Raw genomic sequence first — 17,849 nt, 5'->3', positions numbered from 1 at the left:
GATGGTTTATTCCTGTTATTTTCTCCTGATTTGTTTCTTTCTTTCCTTGCATGTGTGGGTGGGTTAAGGTTTTTGTCTTGCTTTGTTTTGCAGTTTTTTATGACTCACATTCTGATGTGCTGCAGCTCACAGGCTGTGAGGGCTGGAGCAATGTTTTAATTTCTGTTTGTAACTGAAACAGGTAGTAAGTGGGTAGGTTATAATTTAGGGAGTAGGTGGAAAATATTGAAACTATACGTTTGAGAAATTTAAAAAATGTCCGCTGACCACAGTTTCTATGTAGGAGGCGATGTCCTTCCCATCCCTCTCCTCCTCTTGTTTCCAAATAGTTTTGCAGAGCAGCTTTGACTAAAGCTTTGCTGAGCTGAAAGTGCCACAGCCTGGGATGATAATAAAAAAGGATGCGTGCTGTTATAAACACTCAATTATTTTCCTTCTTTCTTGTGGAGTTGTTATTAAGCCAGGAGGTTCAGAAGTTCAAAAATATAAAGGAATAATTTGTACAAGAAAAGAAAGGAGTCTATTTCACAAGCTATTGATGCTTCCACAGGGAATTAGCAGTAGCTGTTAGAGTAGCTGGGGTCATACAGAGCGGCCATGCATTCTGCTCCCACTTAGGAAACCCCTAATTTTTAACTTTTTCACAGCCACATGCTTACGTTTCTGGCAATGAAAAGTGGGGGGAATATTTGAGGAGCTCTTATTAAAAAAATAAACTTCAAATGATGATTGACTCCCCTTTTATGTCTCTAGAATGGGGCCCATAAATCTCAACAGTTTTCTCTTCAATGGCTACTTGTTCTTTTTGGTTGGTGACAACTTTTATTTTAAGCAAGCTCAGTGCTTAAATTAACCCTTGTGTTGACTCATGCCTCCTTGTTTGTCTTTGTTTTGCCTCCCACGGATGGAGAAAAGCTTAGCATATGGTAACAGATGCATTCCCATTTCATGCTTGACATGAAACATGCTCATCAGTGAGTTCCTGGGAAAAAGAGCATCCAGACTTCAGGAGGTTTGCCTCCAAAGAAAGCACTGAGCTCACAGTTACTGAGTCCTCTCTCGGTCTTGACACTGGACTTCTGACAGGCAGATGAGCACTGAGGGTTGAATTTATTTAAGAACAAATATTCAGATTCACATGGGGACACTCAGACTTCCAGTCCCGCCCAGGAAGGATGGGTTCTGGCACTCCTCCTTTGTCATTCTTTTAACAGCAACTGTAGGGACACAGCTGTCCAGTGCTCCCTGGATCTTCCCTGTGTTTAGAATAAAATCCAATCTTTGCTGCCTAGGAAGGAAACAGGATTCATAGGAATCTCAGGCAGCATCAGCCACTCGACTTGCCAGAAGACACAGCTGAAAAATGGTTTGGTGAGGGCCCTGTGATGTCCATCAGCCTCCGAGTCTCCCTCACAGGTATGCAGGCCCTGGGAGTCAGGAACATGCATATCCCAGTGCCTGCCTGTGTGTGGCCAGCCAAATTTGGAAGCTCTATCTTATATCTTTCTGTCAGTGACCTGTTATACAGTCCTGGGGCCTAATGCTTGTGTCAACAGGAGGTTAGGTTTCATGGCATCCTGAGCAAAGCAGGAATGTCCTGGCTTATATTTGTCTCCCCAGGAGAGGAAGAGGGTGGGAGAAAAGCTTCAGCAGCTACTGGGCAATCTTCTGCCATGTCTTGACAGGTAGTGATATAAATCAGAGCCTTGAGTGGGCTCTGCTTAGATCCCTATCAGCCATGATTAATTCAGTGCTATAGGTGGAAGGATAAACGTGGCTTCCTGTAATCTTAATTGTTTCCACCAGCCTTTGAACTGATGCATCCATCTGGTAGCATTTAGTTGAGAATACAAAGGGTCAAACTCTGCCCAAGACTGCAGAGTAGGCAGCAGGCCCAGTTCTGCAGAATGCCAGTGCCAGCTTGGAGTTGGTCTCTTGGTCAGGCAGTGTAACAGAGGCAAGGGCACTTAAGTCAGTCCTCTGCAGTTGGCTTGCAGTATCACCTGGAAACTTTCAGGTGCCAGAGCATCTAAATTTATTAGAGAAGAGGCTGGCAAAAGGGCCTTAAGAAGTCCAGGGTTGGGCTGGAGCTTTCATTCCGTGCTACAGCACATCTGCTCTGCCATTCCCAATGCTCTTATGAAAAGTCCAAAGAGAAGACAATGGGATTGCTTTTCTTGAGCAACTTCCATTGTAATTTAAGGGATTTTGTGGATCTTTTCAGATCCTACTATCTTCTTGCATCAGGAATCCTTCCCCTCCTCTCAAGACTTTAATGGCTCTGGTCTGTAATCTTTGCAAGTCTCTGGCTTGTACACTCATCCATCTACCTTCAGAGCTCTGCACGAGGCCTGCCTTCACTCTGACATTCTTGTGTACAAAGCAGTCCCATGAGAATAGCTTGAAAAATGCCATGCTGGTTTTGTTCCTTCTTTAACATTGAGGTGTACCTGTGGGAAATTCTGAAAAGGGCAACAGTCTTGCTGTGTTTGGTGGAGGGGGCGTGTTTTGAAAGCAGAAAGATCTCTGGCAAATGCAGCCTGCGAGGAACAGAACCAGCTTATTTCAGCTGACAGCTCTGGAGAAAACCAGCATTGCTAAGTTTCAAGTCAGTGTGGGTAGACACTAATAGGAAAATGTAGAGCTAACAATTTGGAGGGAATAGTTTATTGCTCTTTGGTTAATCCCTTTTCAGTTTCTATCAGCATAGAAAGAGCAGAGCTCGCGGTCATTTGTGCCCAAAGCAAAATGTGATGAAAACAGGCAAACTAAAGTGTAATTTAGCTTCCTAAAAGCAAAGAGGAGAGGTCACCCCATCAGAAAAAAAAGAGTCAGAATTTGCAATTTAAACAAGACTCCACAAAGTCTTTGTCTTAGTAATGTTTGTATCCTAATGCTTTGAATCCAGTAAGTTCTAGTTACCAGAGCTCAGTAAAGCCATGTTTCCTGAGCAACTTCTTTTGCAATCTATTCAATTTTTCCGTCTCTATATAAACTCTCTGACATTTTTCTCAGATGTGTTCATTGTTTGTGCCTTCACTGAATAATTCCAGAGCTTCACCTCATCTCTAAGTGGTCCACAACATTTGCTACTCAAAATCCAAGCTAAGTTTCTTAGAATTTTATAGTTATATTTTAAATTTGAGGAACGATTAAATGGAAAGCATAGCTGCACGTGCACAAAATATAAACACAGGGCAAAATTCCCTGCCAAGTGAAGTAATAAAGGATGGTTGGGGTAAGTTAATCTGATCAACTCCCAACTGCAAAGAAATTGGCCTATAAAGCCACCCTCCATCCTACCTGGTTTATGGAAGGTAAAAAGACCCAGAGCAGGGAAGAAATGCAGATCAGATATTATCTTCAAAATAAGCTGATCCCCCACAGGTTTTGGAGGATGTAATTTCCTACCCCCTGCACCATCCCCATCTCCTCCTCTGGGACGTGTGGGCAGGATTTCAATGGGTGTCACTCATCAGGACCATGCTAAATTACACCAGATGAGCCTCCTTGAACTGGCTTGAGTCGGCCTTAGCAAGTGAAGTCAAACCTGGAAGCAATCCTCTGTGCTCTGCTCAGTACCCACACCACTGCTTTGGGATTTCTCCTTGGACATCTTCCCTTCTGTCCTGAGGTTGAATAGTGGACTGAAGCCTCTGATTTCAGCCCCACTGTCATGATTGTGCAAAAGGCTGTTATCCATCCATATTATTCCTGGGCAAGAGGAAAGACATTTGCTTTTGGGAGTTGCTTTTTCTCCCTTTGGGGTCTTTAGGACTTGTCTGAGCTGTGTCCCCATGTTCAATGCCTTCAGTGGCTGCAGGATTTCTGGGAATCTCCCGGGTGAAGCACAGCTGGGGAGGGAAAAACCTGTTGGACATTTATGGAGTGTTTCAGGGGTTGGCAGCATGTAATTGCTTAGTTGTGGGTGTATTTACAGAGCATCAGTATTAAACAGGAAAGGAAAAAAAGACGGGGGGGAAAGAAGGAGTTTTTTTGGCTCAAATTCTGTGAGAGCATGTAAGGAGTGAGGAGATGCAGCTAAAGGGGCAGAAGGTGAACCTGAGGCAGATCTCTATCAGGTATTCTCTCTGCTGCTTATGTGCATAGACCAGAATGGTGCCTGAAAACAGTATTAATTACTCTTTTTGTTATTTGTTTATGTGAGGAAATATCCCACCTTCAGTAATATATGAAGCTGTGCAGAGAATATTCTTCTACATCCTTTCTTAGTTGGAAGAAAAAAAAAAAATAAAATGAAAGTGTTACTTGAATGAAGTGCTTTCTTCAGAATTTGCCAATTTAAATGAATATTTTGCAGCAGCATCTGGTTCCTGGCTCTGTCCAGGAGAGGAAGAATCTGAGAACACTCTACTTTGTTATTTAGCAGCATATCATCACTGGTAGCTGATTTCATAGGTGTTCTCTGACTGGAGTGGAGACTGTTAAGGCTAGGCTTAAAAAACCTTGAATCACAAAGATCTTTTAGTTCCAATGATAATAAAAATATAATTGTAGTTATCTTTCAAGAGACAGCTATAACCTCCCATAATTCATAAACAGGAGCATTAGATTGAGGAAGCCAATATATAGTAGAAAATAAAGTGTCTGAATTTATCATTCTGACTTTGAAAGCTAACAGAGAAGTTTGTTGCAAATAATTAATTTTATAATTTTCTTCTGGCTTGGCAACTTGACTGTGAATAGATTGCGGTTTCCTTGAAGCTATTTGTTAGCTGAATTTATTTGCTGAATAATTGATGTAAATATCTCGGTGAATAGTAAGTAATTATTCTTGTCCTCTGCTTAATTTGAAGGCAAGTGCTTGGCTGCAAGTAGATGATATTAGAAATTTGAGCTGCTGTGATTTGATGGGTAGGTCACCTTCTTTCCCTGGCTAACTGAATTTTGAGTAATTTTTATGTAGACTGTACCAGGGCTGCAACACTCTGGAGGGGAGCACCAGCTTCAGCCATTTTCATGCTTTGATGCAGCAGCTCTGGGGGGGGGAGGCAGCACAAGGGGTCAGCACTGCTCATCACCTGTGCTTTACAAGGTCTGCACTGGAACCCTGACCCTGAGGATATAACTATGGATTCCCAGGAGAAAGAGGGGCTGTCGTGGTAAGGCCACCCAGGGACCTCTGTGCCCTGTAACAGCTGGCACAGATGGGGTCCCATCATCTGTCCTGGTTAAGGGCATAGGTTTGCTCCAGGTGGGGAAGACCCAGAGGGAGCAGCTGCCAGACCAAGCCCTGTGCTTCTTAAGAGACATGGGGTGCTCCATGCATGGTCATTACGTACCCCAGTGGCAGAAACATCTTGCATAATAAAATTATTTCATCTTGAGATAATGTTAAGCTAAAAGAAAAAACAACAGTTCAAAACAAGTGTTTATCCCTGATGAGTTCAGCTCCCTGCTTTCTCTTGAAGTTTTTCATTTCTTATGCTGTTTAGAATTGTAATTTCTTTTTTTTTTTTTTTTTTTTTTTTTTGCTTTTCCCTGCTGGACCTCATGAAGATTCAGCCTCCTTCAGGCTTAGGAAACATTCCCTTTTCTACAGCTGCTAACTCAGTGGTGCTCATGTGGAAACTAGAAAGCTGAGACAGTTGTTGCCCCAAAGTGTTTGTCCTTGGCCAGAAGTTGCAGCTCCATCTGGCTCCCTTCCTGATGGGCTGTGATTTACTCTCCAGGATAGATGTATATTGAAATTGGCACATGCTTGTGCTGATACCCCAGGCTGGGATTTGGAAATCCAGGACAGAAGGATCTGTGTCCCCTCCAGCCATTCCTGCTGCAGGAGCAGCAGTTTGGAAAGGGGCCGTGCTGGCATCGCGAGGTGTTAAGCTGGGATGGCTGAAGGAGTTAATCTGCTGCCTCACTGTAATATAATAGAAAGAAAAACATGCCTGTGGGGCTAGTCCGTTTTACTATGTAGCTTCAGCTGGTAATTAAAAAGCAACAGTTCAAAATTAAGCAGTAATATGAATAAACCCCAAATTAAATATACCCAGGACAGGTTGCTTTTTTCAGTGGGTGGATGCTTAGCATATCATGAAAGTAGACTTTTAAAAAAAAAAGTCTCAGGCTGGGTGTCTAAAGCTGGGAGTTCCCCAAACCACCCCAGAGCTTTGCTTTTCTCCATGAGGGTGCCCCTTTCATTGCAGCTCACTCGTCACCAGGGCCAACTGGTCCGCTCCACTCAGGGCATGTTCCCACATTCCTTCTGTTACAGTGGAGACAAAAAAAGAAAAATCGAAACCCCAGAAGGGCCCGGTAACAATTTTACTTGTGAGCCGAGCGTAAACGTGGTTTCAGGTTCTTGGGAAGGATTTCATGTGCCCCCTCTGAAGGTGAAGGCACAATGTGCCCATTTAAGGTGAAGAAAAGTGATCGTAGGCACTGCCCTTCGGGCATCCTGCCAGGCTTCCATTTGGGAGTGAAATTGCTGAGCAAAGCAGCGGGCTGAGCGCTCCTCTCTGCGTAGAGCAGGCAGATGGCTGCTCCTCAGGAGAGTGGTGCAACCAAGCATGGGGATAATTTTGAGGTGAAGGCATGGGGAACAGGGAGGTGGGTGGGAAGGAGTGATAGGAGGTATTTTCATCCACAAGGTCCCCAACTGGCAGATTTCCAGAAGATGGGAAGTGTTGTCTGAGAAAAGTTCATGCTCTGCTCACCTCATTTCTTACATGCTTTCCCAAAGTATCTGCTACCAGACACTTTTGGGGATGTTGGGCTTATCTGAGCTGACTGTTCTTGTTTCAGTGACACCTTTGAGCAACGTGCTGCAGACGCTGCGGCACCTCTGCTGGAACACTGCTCTTCTCCAGAAACCTCCCCACAAACTTCAGTGCCCACAGAGCTCCTGTGTTACATGAGGGATGTGTGGGGTAGGGTTACCTGGCACTGAGGCAGCATTTGGGCTTTCTGAATACAGGGGGGTTGCTCTTTATTAGTGAGTGATGAGATACCCCCAGAAAAGGAATGACACAGTGGAGCTGGAGGCCAAGCAAGGCTTGCTGGGGTGGTGGCACAGGGCGAAACTGTGGGGACCCAGAGGTGTGCAGGAAGGAGCCAGGATGGCAGCCAGCCCAGGGCAGCAGCAGATGGGCAGCACCAGATAGGAAGCAGGGCCCTGTCCATTGTGTCCCCCTGGAACACTGCCTGCTTTGTCTGGGTGAGAAATGTCTCTGCCTTCCTCTGTGCCTGTGGGTTTCACATGATCCAGGGCTGCTGCTTTAGACATCCAGTGTCATATGGTCCATCTCCTTTCTCTTCATGGAGTTGGGTCCATTTACACCAATTCAGCACTCCACCTTTTACCCTCACAATGGTCTTTCTGATACCTTTTATTAGTTGTTTAAAATCAAACCCAGTTGCCAGCTACTCAGCCCTGGAAGACCTGTTACTGCTTTGTCACAAATTAACATGAAAGGTGTAAAGAAAGAACCTGAAGCAAGTTACACCATCATGTCTGACTTGATTCAAACTAATATGGGATTTTTAAGTTACTGGTCAGCATTTCATATGCAGTATTTTGTTGTCTAGTATGTCCTTTCTTTAAGTCACATAACTCAATAGCTGAGGTGAGTTGTAGGAAGGAGGCATATGCTTTAGACCCACTCTGAGTTCAATATTCCTTCAAGAGGGAAGAGTGCTCTCTCATGCCAGAAGTATGAACTGATCTTACTGAGTCTTTACTTTTTTATTTACAAGATCTAAGACTCAGTGCAGAAGTCTAAACAGTGACACTTGGACCTGCAAGCCATCACTGCTAGGCAGGGTGTTGGTGACTGGAACTGGTTGCACTTCATTTAAAACCATTTGCAGAATTAGACTGACCAGAGTGAAACTCATTTGGTGAAAATATTTAGCCTTTTAGATAGGTTTGCTCATGGAAGTTAATCTGCTGAGTTTAGCACAGCTGAGAAACAAGACCCCTGCAGAAGTACTGGATGGAAGTAAATCCTGCATACAAAATCCACACAAATCCTTTATTTAGATTGCAAATTTAACAGAAGTAATTCTGTCCCTTCCAGAGTTTCAGTTCTGATTAAAATGCAAATCTGTCTTCTTGCTGTTTCTTAATTTATTTCCCTAAGTTTGAATGTGGGCATTGACCAAAGCAGTTATCCTGCAGAGTCACTGCTCACTCACACTGTGACTGGTTGGACATCAAGCTGAGTTACTGGCAAATGAGAGCCTGCTGATGGTGTGGTGAGTGCATTGAAACATCTCTCCATCAGTGTGGTGGTTCACAAAAGGGGAAAGGATGGAAATTCCATATCAAAGCTCTTTCCCCAAAGCTCTTTTCCTTTCTTCTGTGTTAATCTGGACTCTCGGTACCTTTAGCAAGTAACAGAGGTCACTGCCACTAGAAGAAAAGTTTTCAGATTTTACTCTCATTCCAACACTGCCTTTGCTGCAGCTGCTGCTGACTTCAGGTTACATATTTAAGACCTTTATTTGGATTTTATTGACCTATTTAGAGTGGGTGTGGTATTTATAGTGTATTGTAGTATAAGTTTTAAAAGTGCTTTCAGGACAGAAATTAATTCCATGTCTTCATGTCTTAATGATCTTGTGCAAGAGAAGACATGAATCTAAGAGCCCAAACTGTTGCTGTCTTGCCTGTTTTATCACATAACCCACCAGACCCCCAAACTGCTGCTCTCCAAGGTTTCACTGAACCCTGTGCCTGCCCCAGCCCTACTGAAGACAGGAACTTGGAGCAGAAGCAACAGTGCAGTAGGGTCAGCCCAGGGAATGTCATCAACTAGGAGACTCCTTTTCTGGTTTGGGGGACTTAAGGCTGAGAGAATGGGGTTCTCATGTACTCTGCAGTGTTTGATGTATAGAAATTTTCTGTTGGTTTTTGATTCAATCAAAACACAGCAAAAAATAAAATAAAAAAAACAAAATTAGTTTCACCTGTGCAAGTTCATCATGGGATGTTTGCATTAGGAGAAAAAGCAGGAGGCTGAAGTCAAGCTGTTGGAGTCAGCTTCAGCTGGGGCTTTGGGCATAAGGGGCTGAAAACTGGAGCCTCGAGGTCCCTGCAGCTTTCCCAGCATCAAGAAAACCAATCTTAGTCCAGTGGCTGGACATCAGTAGTGTGACTGCTCTGCCCTGGGCCGTACCCCTGTGTCACTGTCGTGGCTGAGCCCTGGGATGGGTGGTGGTTTGGGGTTTCTCCAAGCACCTCAGTCAGATTCAAGCTGGTTTATTAAACTGGTTAATTGGCAGTTTGAAAGGGAGGGGGAAAGCAAGGTCCCTGGGTCTCCCTGGTCAGTGCCAAGCCGCAGACTGTTAACTACTCCTGCCTTTCAGAAGCAATAACTGCGGATTTGGGGAACATATGGAACTAACTAGCCGAAAGGCTTTTATGAGCAGCTTTAACAGGGAGCACGGTTTGGGAGTAGAAATTCCAGTGGATGAGTTAATAGTTTCACTTTCCTTAGCTGTCCCTTTATAGGAAAAACAACAACAAAGCTGGGCACGTTCCTCCCACAGCCACGGCTGTACAATGTGCCAATGCATCCAGGATTTCGTTTGGACACTGGGGGAGTCCTTTAGTAGATCCCCCAGGACCTATTTTTCCAGAGCTATTTCCTGATGCTGACCTCATTAGGTGAGTTTCACAGCTCACTAATTCCTAGCAATAGCGCAAGAGATTCAAGGAAAAGGGAAACCCGTCTTCTGGAAACCAATGGAACTGAACAGATTTGGGCAAGTACTTTTATTGCTTTTCATTAATCTGGAAAATCAGGGACTTGCATTTTTCTTTCTTCTATTTTTTTTTTCCCAAGTAACTATTTTGACCTGAAACTGTATATTTGATTTTCTGTTTGATCAGAGATTAGGATAACTAAGAAAGGAGAACCCCTGCAGAACTGTATATATCTCAATATTTATATTGCAGTTTGTTTTGAACCAAGTAGGAGAGTGGGTATTTCTTTTCTGGAATTGCAATCTTGGCACTGGCAGGATATAGTCACTCAAACACTTCCAGTAATGCTTATTTAGTGTTTGCATTGTGGTGGCACGTGTCCAAACGAGAGAGCAAAGGAAAACAATAAGTTGCCTGCTCAAGAGCTGACATCATAGTGTGAAATTTAAGTACTTGTTTTTGTGGTATTGTTATTAATCATGGGTCTGTGCAGGGGTCATCCTGTAATTCCTGCTACTGGAGTCCTGTGAATGCAAAGCTTGGCCTGAGAGTTTTCCTAGTGTTGCCTTTCATCTTCAAGTCTCCTGTATAGCAAATACACCAGAAGAACACAGCTCCAATTTGTCTAAAGCTTAACAAAAAATGTGTTTCTTGTGTTGTAATTCCTGAATTTGTTGTCTGTTTTATTAGCAATATATTTCATAGGAAGGTTTAGGACCACTCAAGCATTTTATCTGTTAATAAGGTTTCCTTGTCTTATTTTACAGTTGCTTATTAGATGTTCCCACAAAGTTTTTTTTTTTTTTCATTGTGGCATTATTTGAGGCTTTAGTTAGAAAAGTCGAAGAGGTGGACCTGGCAGCCTTTCCACTTGATTCCACAGGTGGACAGGTCCACCTGTTCACCGCTGATGTAACCAGGAATGATGATGTATTTGATGAGGGTTAGCTTGGTTTTTGTGTCCCAGGCCTTCTTATGCTCCTCAGATAGAGACAAATGTACAGAACACAGGCAAGGAGAAATCTCTGGCACAGAGGCTGTGATTTCTCCTCCCTAGCTATCACATACAGCACTAACATGGTGCTTGCCTTCAGGAGCTTTCAAAAGCCCAGTTTGAAGCTGCTGGCCTGGCACAAAAAACACTATATGTGACTGGTTGTGAGAGTACCTTGGAACAAATGGCATTTTCATCTAGCTTTTCTCTCAAACCCAAGTTCAGTTTTTCACTAGAAAAATTTTTTCTAGTGGAAAGGCTGGAGTGTTCCTAAGCCCATTCGACACACACATTTATTCACTTCTCTCTCTTGAGAAAGGTGGCAGTGGTTCTCTAGATCTCTTTCTGTAGATTAGGTTTACATCCCTAAAAAACAACTCTCATTAAATTATCACATAAAATCAAACCTCCAACCTCACCAATGTGTTTGCAGAACAATATTCAGACTATCCCAAGGACAACTGCTTATAGCATCACTTCTGGCCAGTGCCTAGAGTCTCAAGACCTTAGGACTCACTGCAGTTTTGTCTACTTGCTTTGTATGTGCTTTGGAGGTTTTATAATCCTCTGTCTTTTTGAAGGTGAAAGTTAAACACCATAAACATTCAAGTTGATTTATATGGGAGGTTTGCTTTTGTAACCCATTCCTTCTGTTCTTGTGTGACTCCTGGATCTATAATCCAGAAGCACAGAGAAGGGGAATATTGTGTGAGTGCCAAAGTGATCAGTAAAGCTGTTAGTGAAGGTCTTCACTGGTCCAGCCCCTGAGAGGTCTGAAGGCTGAGCAAAACCACTCCAAAAATGTCTGGACCAGTGGTCCCTGGGACTGTGTTGGACTAGTGGGACCCACTCCCACTGACAGTAAAACAGGACTGCCCTGAGGGCTGAGCTGGTGTCTCCAAATAAAATCTCTGTGTTGGGGCAATGACACCACCCAGATTAAAAGGTTGGTCAGTCACAAGCAGTGGGGCCAGAGACAGACATGCGAAAATGTCTTCAAAGCACACCAGGGTGAGCACCATAAATTGTGTGAATAAAATGCGTTTCCCAAGAGCCAAAGTCATAACTTCCCATGGCTTCTCAGAACAAATCCTGTCTGCTCTGTTTATTAGGTGGGACTGTGTGTAGGCAGTCACTCTAAGTGTGTTTATTTTGAACTCATCAGTTGTTCAGTAATCTCAGCCAGCTCTGGGAGATTTAACTCAGATAGAGGATTAGCCTGGGGGTCGTGGGGTCAGTGATATTAAGATAGAGAGAAGGGAAGGAAACAGCGTTGTTTTTGTGGCATTATCTGAACAGTAAGGAAAAATAAATTCGGGTTTTAAGCTGGCTTTAACCTGACTCTGAAGGAAATGGTCTACAAATCCAGCCAGGAAGCAGGCAACCGTGGTGAGACCCCACTTCTCTTTAAATTTGTTTTGAGCCACCCAACCAAAATCCATGGTGGTTATGGCTTCTCTAGAAATTGGTTAATTACATTTTTCCTTTAGCATGTCCAAGTGTTAAAATTTCTGATTTTAACTTTCCTCCTACAATAAAATCTCTGGAGTAGCTTTTTTTGGGGCAGAATTTTGAATCCAGTGCTGAGCTCCCCACAGTGACAGCAGCGTGCTGGATGGGTTCAGCTGGTGGCCAGCATCACCTCTGGTCCCCAAAGCTGCTCTGAGGCAGAAAGCAGGGAAATTAATGTCCTGCCACCAATGAAATCATGGGGGGCCATCTGCCAAAAACTGCAAAATAACTCATTCTCTCTCATTTGGTGTCTTATAAGAACTGAACTTGTATGGTGAACTTCTCTGCAGGCTGATTTTTGACGAGCACATAGACAATTTTCTTCAAGATCTCTAACCCCCGGTAAATGTGACAGAAATAATGCAGTAGGTTCAAACTTATTCACAGGAGAAAGACCCACAGCATTAATGCACAGGACTGGTTTCCCCAGAATAAGAAAAAAAAAGGAAAAAAAAAAAGAAAAAAAAAGAAAAAAAAAGAAAAAAAAAAGAAAAAAGAAGGGGGAAAGGCATAGGGAGTAAAGTAAGTAAGGATTTGTTTATTGCCTTCTTAATATTTTATCAAAAAACACACAGTCTTGCCTCAGGGCTTGGTGGTGGTTTGTATATGTGTGTGTGCCTGTGTGTATACATATTTTTGTATATAAAAATCCAGTAACTTCCATTGTTTAAAAAATCAAAAATGAGAAGGATTTTGCTAAAAGCATTTTGGGAAAACCTCTGCTCTCATTTTTCCTGTCAGTGTTTTTCTAAGCTTTTATTTTTATTAGTCAAAATGTTTAGAATCCCCAGGAAATCCTGGGATGAACCATTTCCTCTTTGAGCTGTAGCCCTTAGGGGAAAAAGAAAAAGCTCAGATCCTTTCAAACGTTAGAAATTCTTCAAACTGTGTTTTTTGCATATTTTTAAAATTAGAGAAAAACTAAGTTAGGAAGATACTTAACTTCAAGCTGTGGTCCTGGGAAAGGTTGATCTCTTTGTAGAAAAGCCTGAAGAGACCTTTAGATCTGAGCAAGGAAATCCTTTAGGCTTTGCTCTTAATGGGGAACTGATTGCCAAATTGAGGTATAACAGGTTCAGTTGAAAGACCATCTTTTTCATTTTTTTTAAAGTAAATTAAAAGCTAGCATTTGCTTTTCCTCAGCCCAATTTGTGTATGTTACTTAGCATGTAACAGCTTTTTATTGAGGCTGTTAGTGCCCTGAAGATCCTTTGTTATTATTAATATTACTAACATTATCAATGTTATTATTAATAATTAAATATCCAATACTCTTTTTTATATACATGAGATTTTGCAACTTCCTCTCCTTCACCTTCAGATAAACTTCAATGGGAATCATAATTTTAAGCTAAGAAAAACTTCCATCCTGCAAATGCATATGTAAATTGCTGATTTTAAACTCCTCTTGGGTTCAGTCCTTGAAGTGGGTTCAGTTGCTAAAATTTAAGAAGGTAAGAATTCAGGTCCCAGACTGGAGCTCAGCAGGGATTACCTTGCCCAGATTTTGAGATGATTGTTATTCTCTGGGAAGGATGGGGCACTGCTGTTATAAATGAGAAAAGCTTAAAAATGGTGAAATATGAGACTGAGGGGTGCAGGAGTCTTTTCATGAAAAATGACACATCAATGTAATTTTTCAGAAGTCTGAATTCACAGTCGCCACATTCCACTTTATTTTAGGAAAAGTGTGTTTGTTTATTTATATAGTTCATGACAAATGCCTTCACTGCTGTTCATCTGATTTATTCATCTACTTTTTATCAAGTTTCTTCAGAAGGTTCTTGGAAAGCAGAAGATGTAGAGCCCAGACTTGGTGGTTCAATAACTGGTATTTATTACTCCCCCAGTCTGTCACAAATCTGAAAAGATTTTTGGTACTTGATGTGAAATGTAGTGGTCCTTTTTTATTTGGTTTTATTTGATTTTTTTTTTGGTTGGGGAGGCGTGGGGGGTTTTTTTTGTTTGTTTGCTTGGGTTTTTTAAGGCTTTGTTTGGTAATTCAAGGGAAAAAATCTAATATTTAAGGGCTTTTTTTTTTTCGGTTACCCAAAATGGCACAGTAAATAGTGCTTCTGCTTTTTTGGCTTTTTTTTCAGGTTTGGTTTGGGGATACTGAACCAGTCTGCTGGGACAGTGTTAGAGATCTGTTTGTTCTCACTTTGCAAATGGGTGGGTGAAGGAAGAAAGACAAAAGGAGGGAGACTAATAATGAATTTCCTAAAGTTTCTGTTATTACAAGTGTGCACAAAGTTCCAATACAACACCTTTGATTTCAGAAGTTCAGAAGATTTTGAATTTTTTCTCAAAAACCTGTCAGCTGAGTTTGGGCTTTGGATTTAAGCTAGGATACAGAAAACAGCCAGAGGCACTAGACTTTTCCTCATTTAGGGGAGTTTCCATTCCAGGGTCTGTCACGAAGTAAATTAACCAGCACAGAGAGCCCAAGAGTTTTGAGACTCTGACCTCTGAGCAATATGTGTCTGTTGTGAAGTTATACTCCATGAAGAATATTATGGGGTCTTGCACCTGATGCTTTTCCACTTGGGAATGCCTAAAGATCATCCCTTGTTACTGTGGGCCAGAATGGATAAAGGAAATAGACTTCAGGTGCAGGAAAGTCTTTCAAAGTTTTGTCCTTTAGTCTTTGTTGTTTTGATTCCTACTGTCTTTAACTTTTTCTCTCTTTTCCTGCCTGTGTTTCTGCAGGTGCTGTTTGCTCTAAACCAGACTCTGCTCCAACACGAAAGCCTTCGAGCAGGGAGTTTGCAGGCCCCTTACACCACTGAGGATCTCATCAAGCACTACAACTGTGGAGACCTGAATGCTGTGATATTCAACCATGACACTTCTCAGGTGAGCGGAATTGTTCCAGATGGGCCAGAGAATTGAGGAAAAATCAGCTGCTTCAATAGCAATATCCCAGTCATCACTTCATATTCTGATCCCTCTTTCCCCTCTTCCTTTTAATGCCCTGTGTTTTCTTTCCACACGTGCCTCATTTGCCTGGTGAGAGAGTGGAATTTCCCTGGTTTTGCTCAGGCTCTGGGGAACCATTGAATGGTTTAGGTCCAAAAAGACCTCCAAGATCATTGAGTTAACTGCTAAGCCAGCACTGCCAAGTCCACAGCTAAACCGTGTGCCCAAGCACCACATCCACACATCTTTTAAATACCTCCTGGGATGGTGTCTCCAACACTTCTCTGAGCAGCCTGTTCCAATGCTTGACAGCCCTTCTGATGAATAAATTTTTCCTAATGTCCAATCCAAACCTCCCCCAGTGCCACTCGAGGCTGTTTCATCTTGTCCTGTTGCTTGTTACTAGGAACAAGGAATGGACTGCCTGGAAAACTTTCCAAGGGATGTTCTTGAAAAAAGGTTAATTCTGGATGTTTGAGGCTGTTGAATGCAGACTCCTCATTAAGGGTGGAGGGGGAATCTTTGTAATGTTTGAGCATATATATGAAGAGGAAGTGGACCTTATGTAAATACTCTGTAAAGTAAATAACCTCTCAAACATGTCATAATTCAATAATTCTGTGTGTGTCTCATACAGCCCTTCAGTCTCTGTTTATCTTAGTTATCCAAAGCTATTAAAAACTCTCAAGGGAGCAGAAATCTGCTTTCCAGACCAGTTTGATGCTTCATGGCAAACTGAGATTCCTCTTTCTCCTTTCCAGTTAATTCTATGAAAACTTGGTCTTTGGATGTCATCTCCAACATCTCCTTTTTTTGGGACCAGTATTCCCAGATTCCAGTCTCAGGCGCAGTGACTCACTTGGGGCAAACCTGTGTAAATTTGACAGCCACACTATTGTATGTTTCTTGCCAGTGAAAGAATTAAATCATGATAGCAGTCCATGATAGCAAATGCAAATCAAGGAGAGCTGTGTGACTTCCAGAGAGAATTGAGACAAAGTAAGGTCAGTCTGCAGATTGGGGCAGAGGTCTCTCAGACATTTTTATCTTGCCATCACTATCTTGAGTTGCACAGGCCTCTGTGGGTCACTTGTTTCTCAGCAGAACAGCTGGGCAAGCAAGTGGGGCCTCAACATAGGATAAAACCCCTTTGGTGTCCCAGTTAACTCAGACCTAGAAAATGCAGCATTGTTTTAGCATGACTGAGCAGGACATACCAGAGTGGTTGGTGTGGCAGTACTGAAACACAAGACTGTGCCATACCAAAGCTGCCAGAGCTGTTCATTCTGGTCAGCTTTGCACTGAAAAGTGAGGGGAGAAAGCAACTTGGGTAGGAATATGTCTTTAAAGATGGGGAATATGAATTAGAAAAGGTGGAGAACTCATGACTTTAGAGGTTCCTAGAGAAATCAGTGATTATAACTATTCCTGAAATGTTGAGACACAGCACACATGATAAACAAGGAATTAACAAGCAAGATGTAGTGGAATATTTGCCATGGATGCTATGAAAGGACTGCTGGTAGTCAAACCCATGAAGACAGTCCTGGTGTTACCTTTTAATCTCTGTAATTTCTCTTAATAAGTAAAGCCTTTGTCCCTAAGATGAGTTGTGGTCATTCATAGCAGTTGCATGGACTCACAGACACCTCTGATTTATTGACACATTGTCCTGTAACAGACCTGTGGGTTAGACTTGAGAGGAGCCGTTTGTTGTAAAAACTTCTTTATTCCTGCAAATTATTGGATTAAGTGTGAGTTTCAAAACAGTGTTAAAGACAGAAGAAAGAAGCCAACAACCAGTCAGAGTTCAAGCACTGGTGTTAGTCATGGTCCCAGAGTGCACACAGTTGATGGAGATTATAACGCTTACAGGCCATGGAAAATTAAAATCCCTCTATGTATACTGGTCCCTGCAGAACTCTAAATATTGTGCAGTACTGTTGGGTAAAGAGTTTTTTTGTTTGGTAGTGTTTTTATAAACCAGCTCTATACCATTTATTTTAACTGCAAGCAGAACAAAATAGAAAATTAAAATGTAAAATAAACTCCCTATTCAAGTCAGGTTTTGCCAGTTGGGGTCATTCCAAAGTTTGTTCTCTGTGGTTTTTTGCCAGGATGAAAGACTCTGTCATGGAGAGTTTTTGCCATTTGGTTAGCAAATTAGATTAGCCTGACTCAGATATTACACATGAGAGATTCCCTGTGAGATCTCTCTCTGGAGACATTAAATGTAGGCACAGGGATTTACCATGTGCTGAGTCTGTTGCAGTTCAGGGCAGGTGCCCATGCCAGTCCTGGGACAAGAGTGCCACAGTGATTTCAGAAGATGTGTCCCTTCTTCCATGGTATTCAGCTGCTGGCCCAGCTCTTTAGAGGCCTGATAAGAGTTGAAGCTGGTGCTGTTAACACAACTTTGAAATACCCAATAGAAGGGAACAAAAGATCAGGAATGGGGTTGTAAGAATCAAACCCACGTGAATGCTGGAGGCCAGGGTATTCAGCTCCATCTGGGGCAGCTCAGGAGAACTGCAAAAGGATGAGACTCACTCTTTGAGGACTAATTTGGGATGCTGTTTAAGGTTATTCATTGTCCCTTGAAGGTTATCAGGAGCTGCAGAATAAAGGCAAACTGTCCATCAGTTGGCTCCATTCAGAGCTGTTGGTTGAGGTGGCTGTAATGGACTGGGAAGGAGGTGACAAAGCCCAAGGTTGCTATGGGGACAGTGTCAGGGAGAGTGAGAGTATTTATGT

The 17,849-nt window shown here is 42.5% G+C and overlaps 1 protein-coding gene across 1 annotated transcript in view; it reads left to right on the top strand.

Moving 5' to 3' along the window:
• The window catches only part of TRABD2B (TraB domain containing 2B), a 261,330-nt gene that overhangs the window by 126,382 nt on the left and 117,099 nt on the right, over positions 1-17,849 (top strand). The window contains exon 3 of the mRNA XM_059478777.1: positions 14,886-15,032. Coding sequence (XP_059334760.1) covers positions 14,886-15,032 — 147 coding nt within the window. The remainder of the gene's footprint in view (positions 1-14,885; positions 15,033-17,849) is intronic.

This window comes from Ammospiza nelsoni, chromosome 9, assembly GCF_027579445.1.
Source record: "Ammospiza nelsoni isolate bAmmNel1 chromosome 9, bAmmNel1.pri, whole genome shotgun sequence".
NCBI classification, from domain to species: domain Eukaryota; kingdom Metazoa; phylum Chordata; class Aves; order Passeriformes; family Passerellidae; genus Ammospiza; species Ammospiza nelsoni.
Note: the sequence above shows the minus strand (reverse complement) of the source record. Positions and strands in the feature narration are given on the sequence as shown.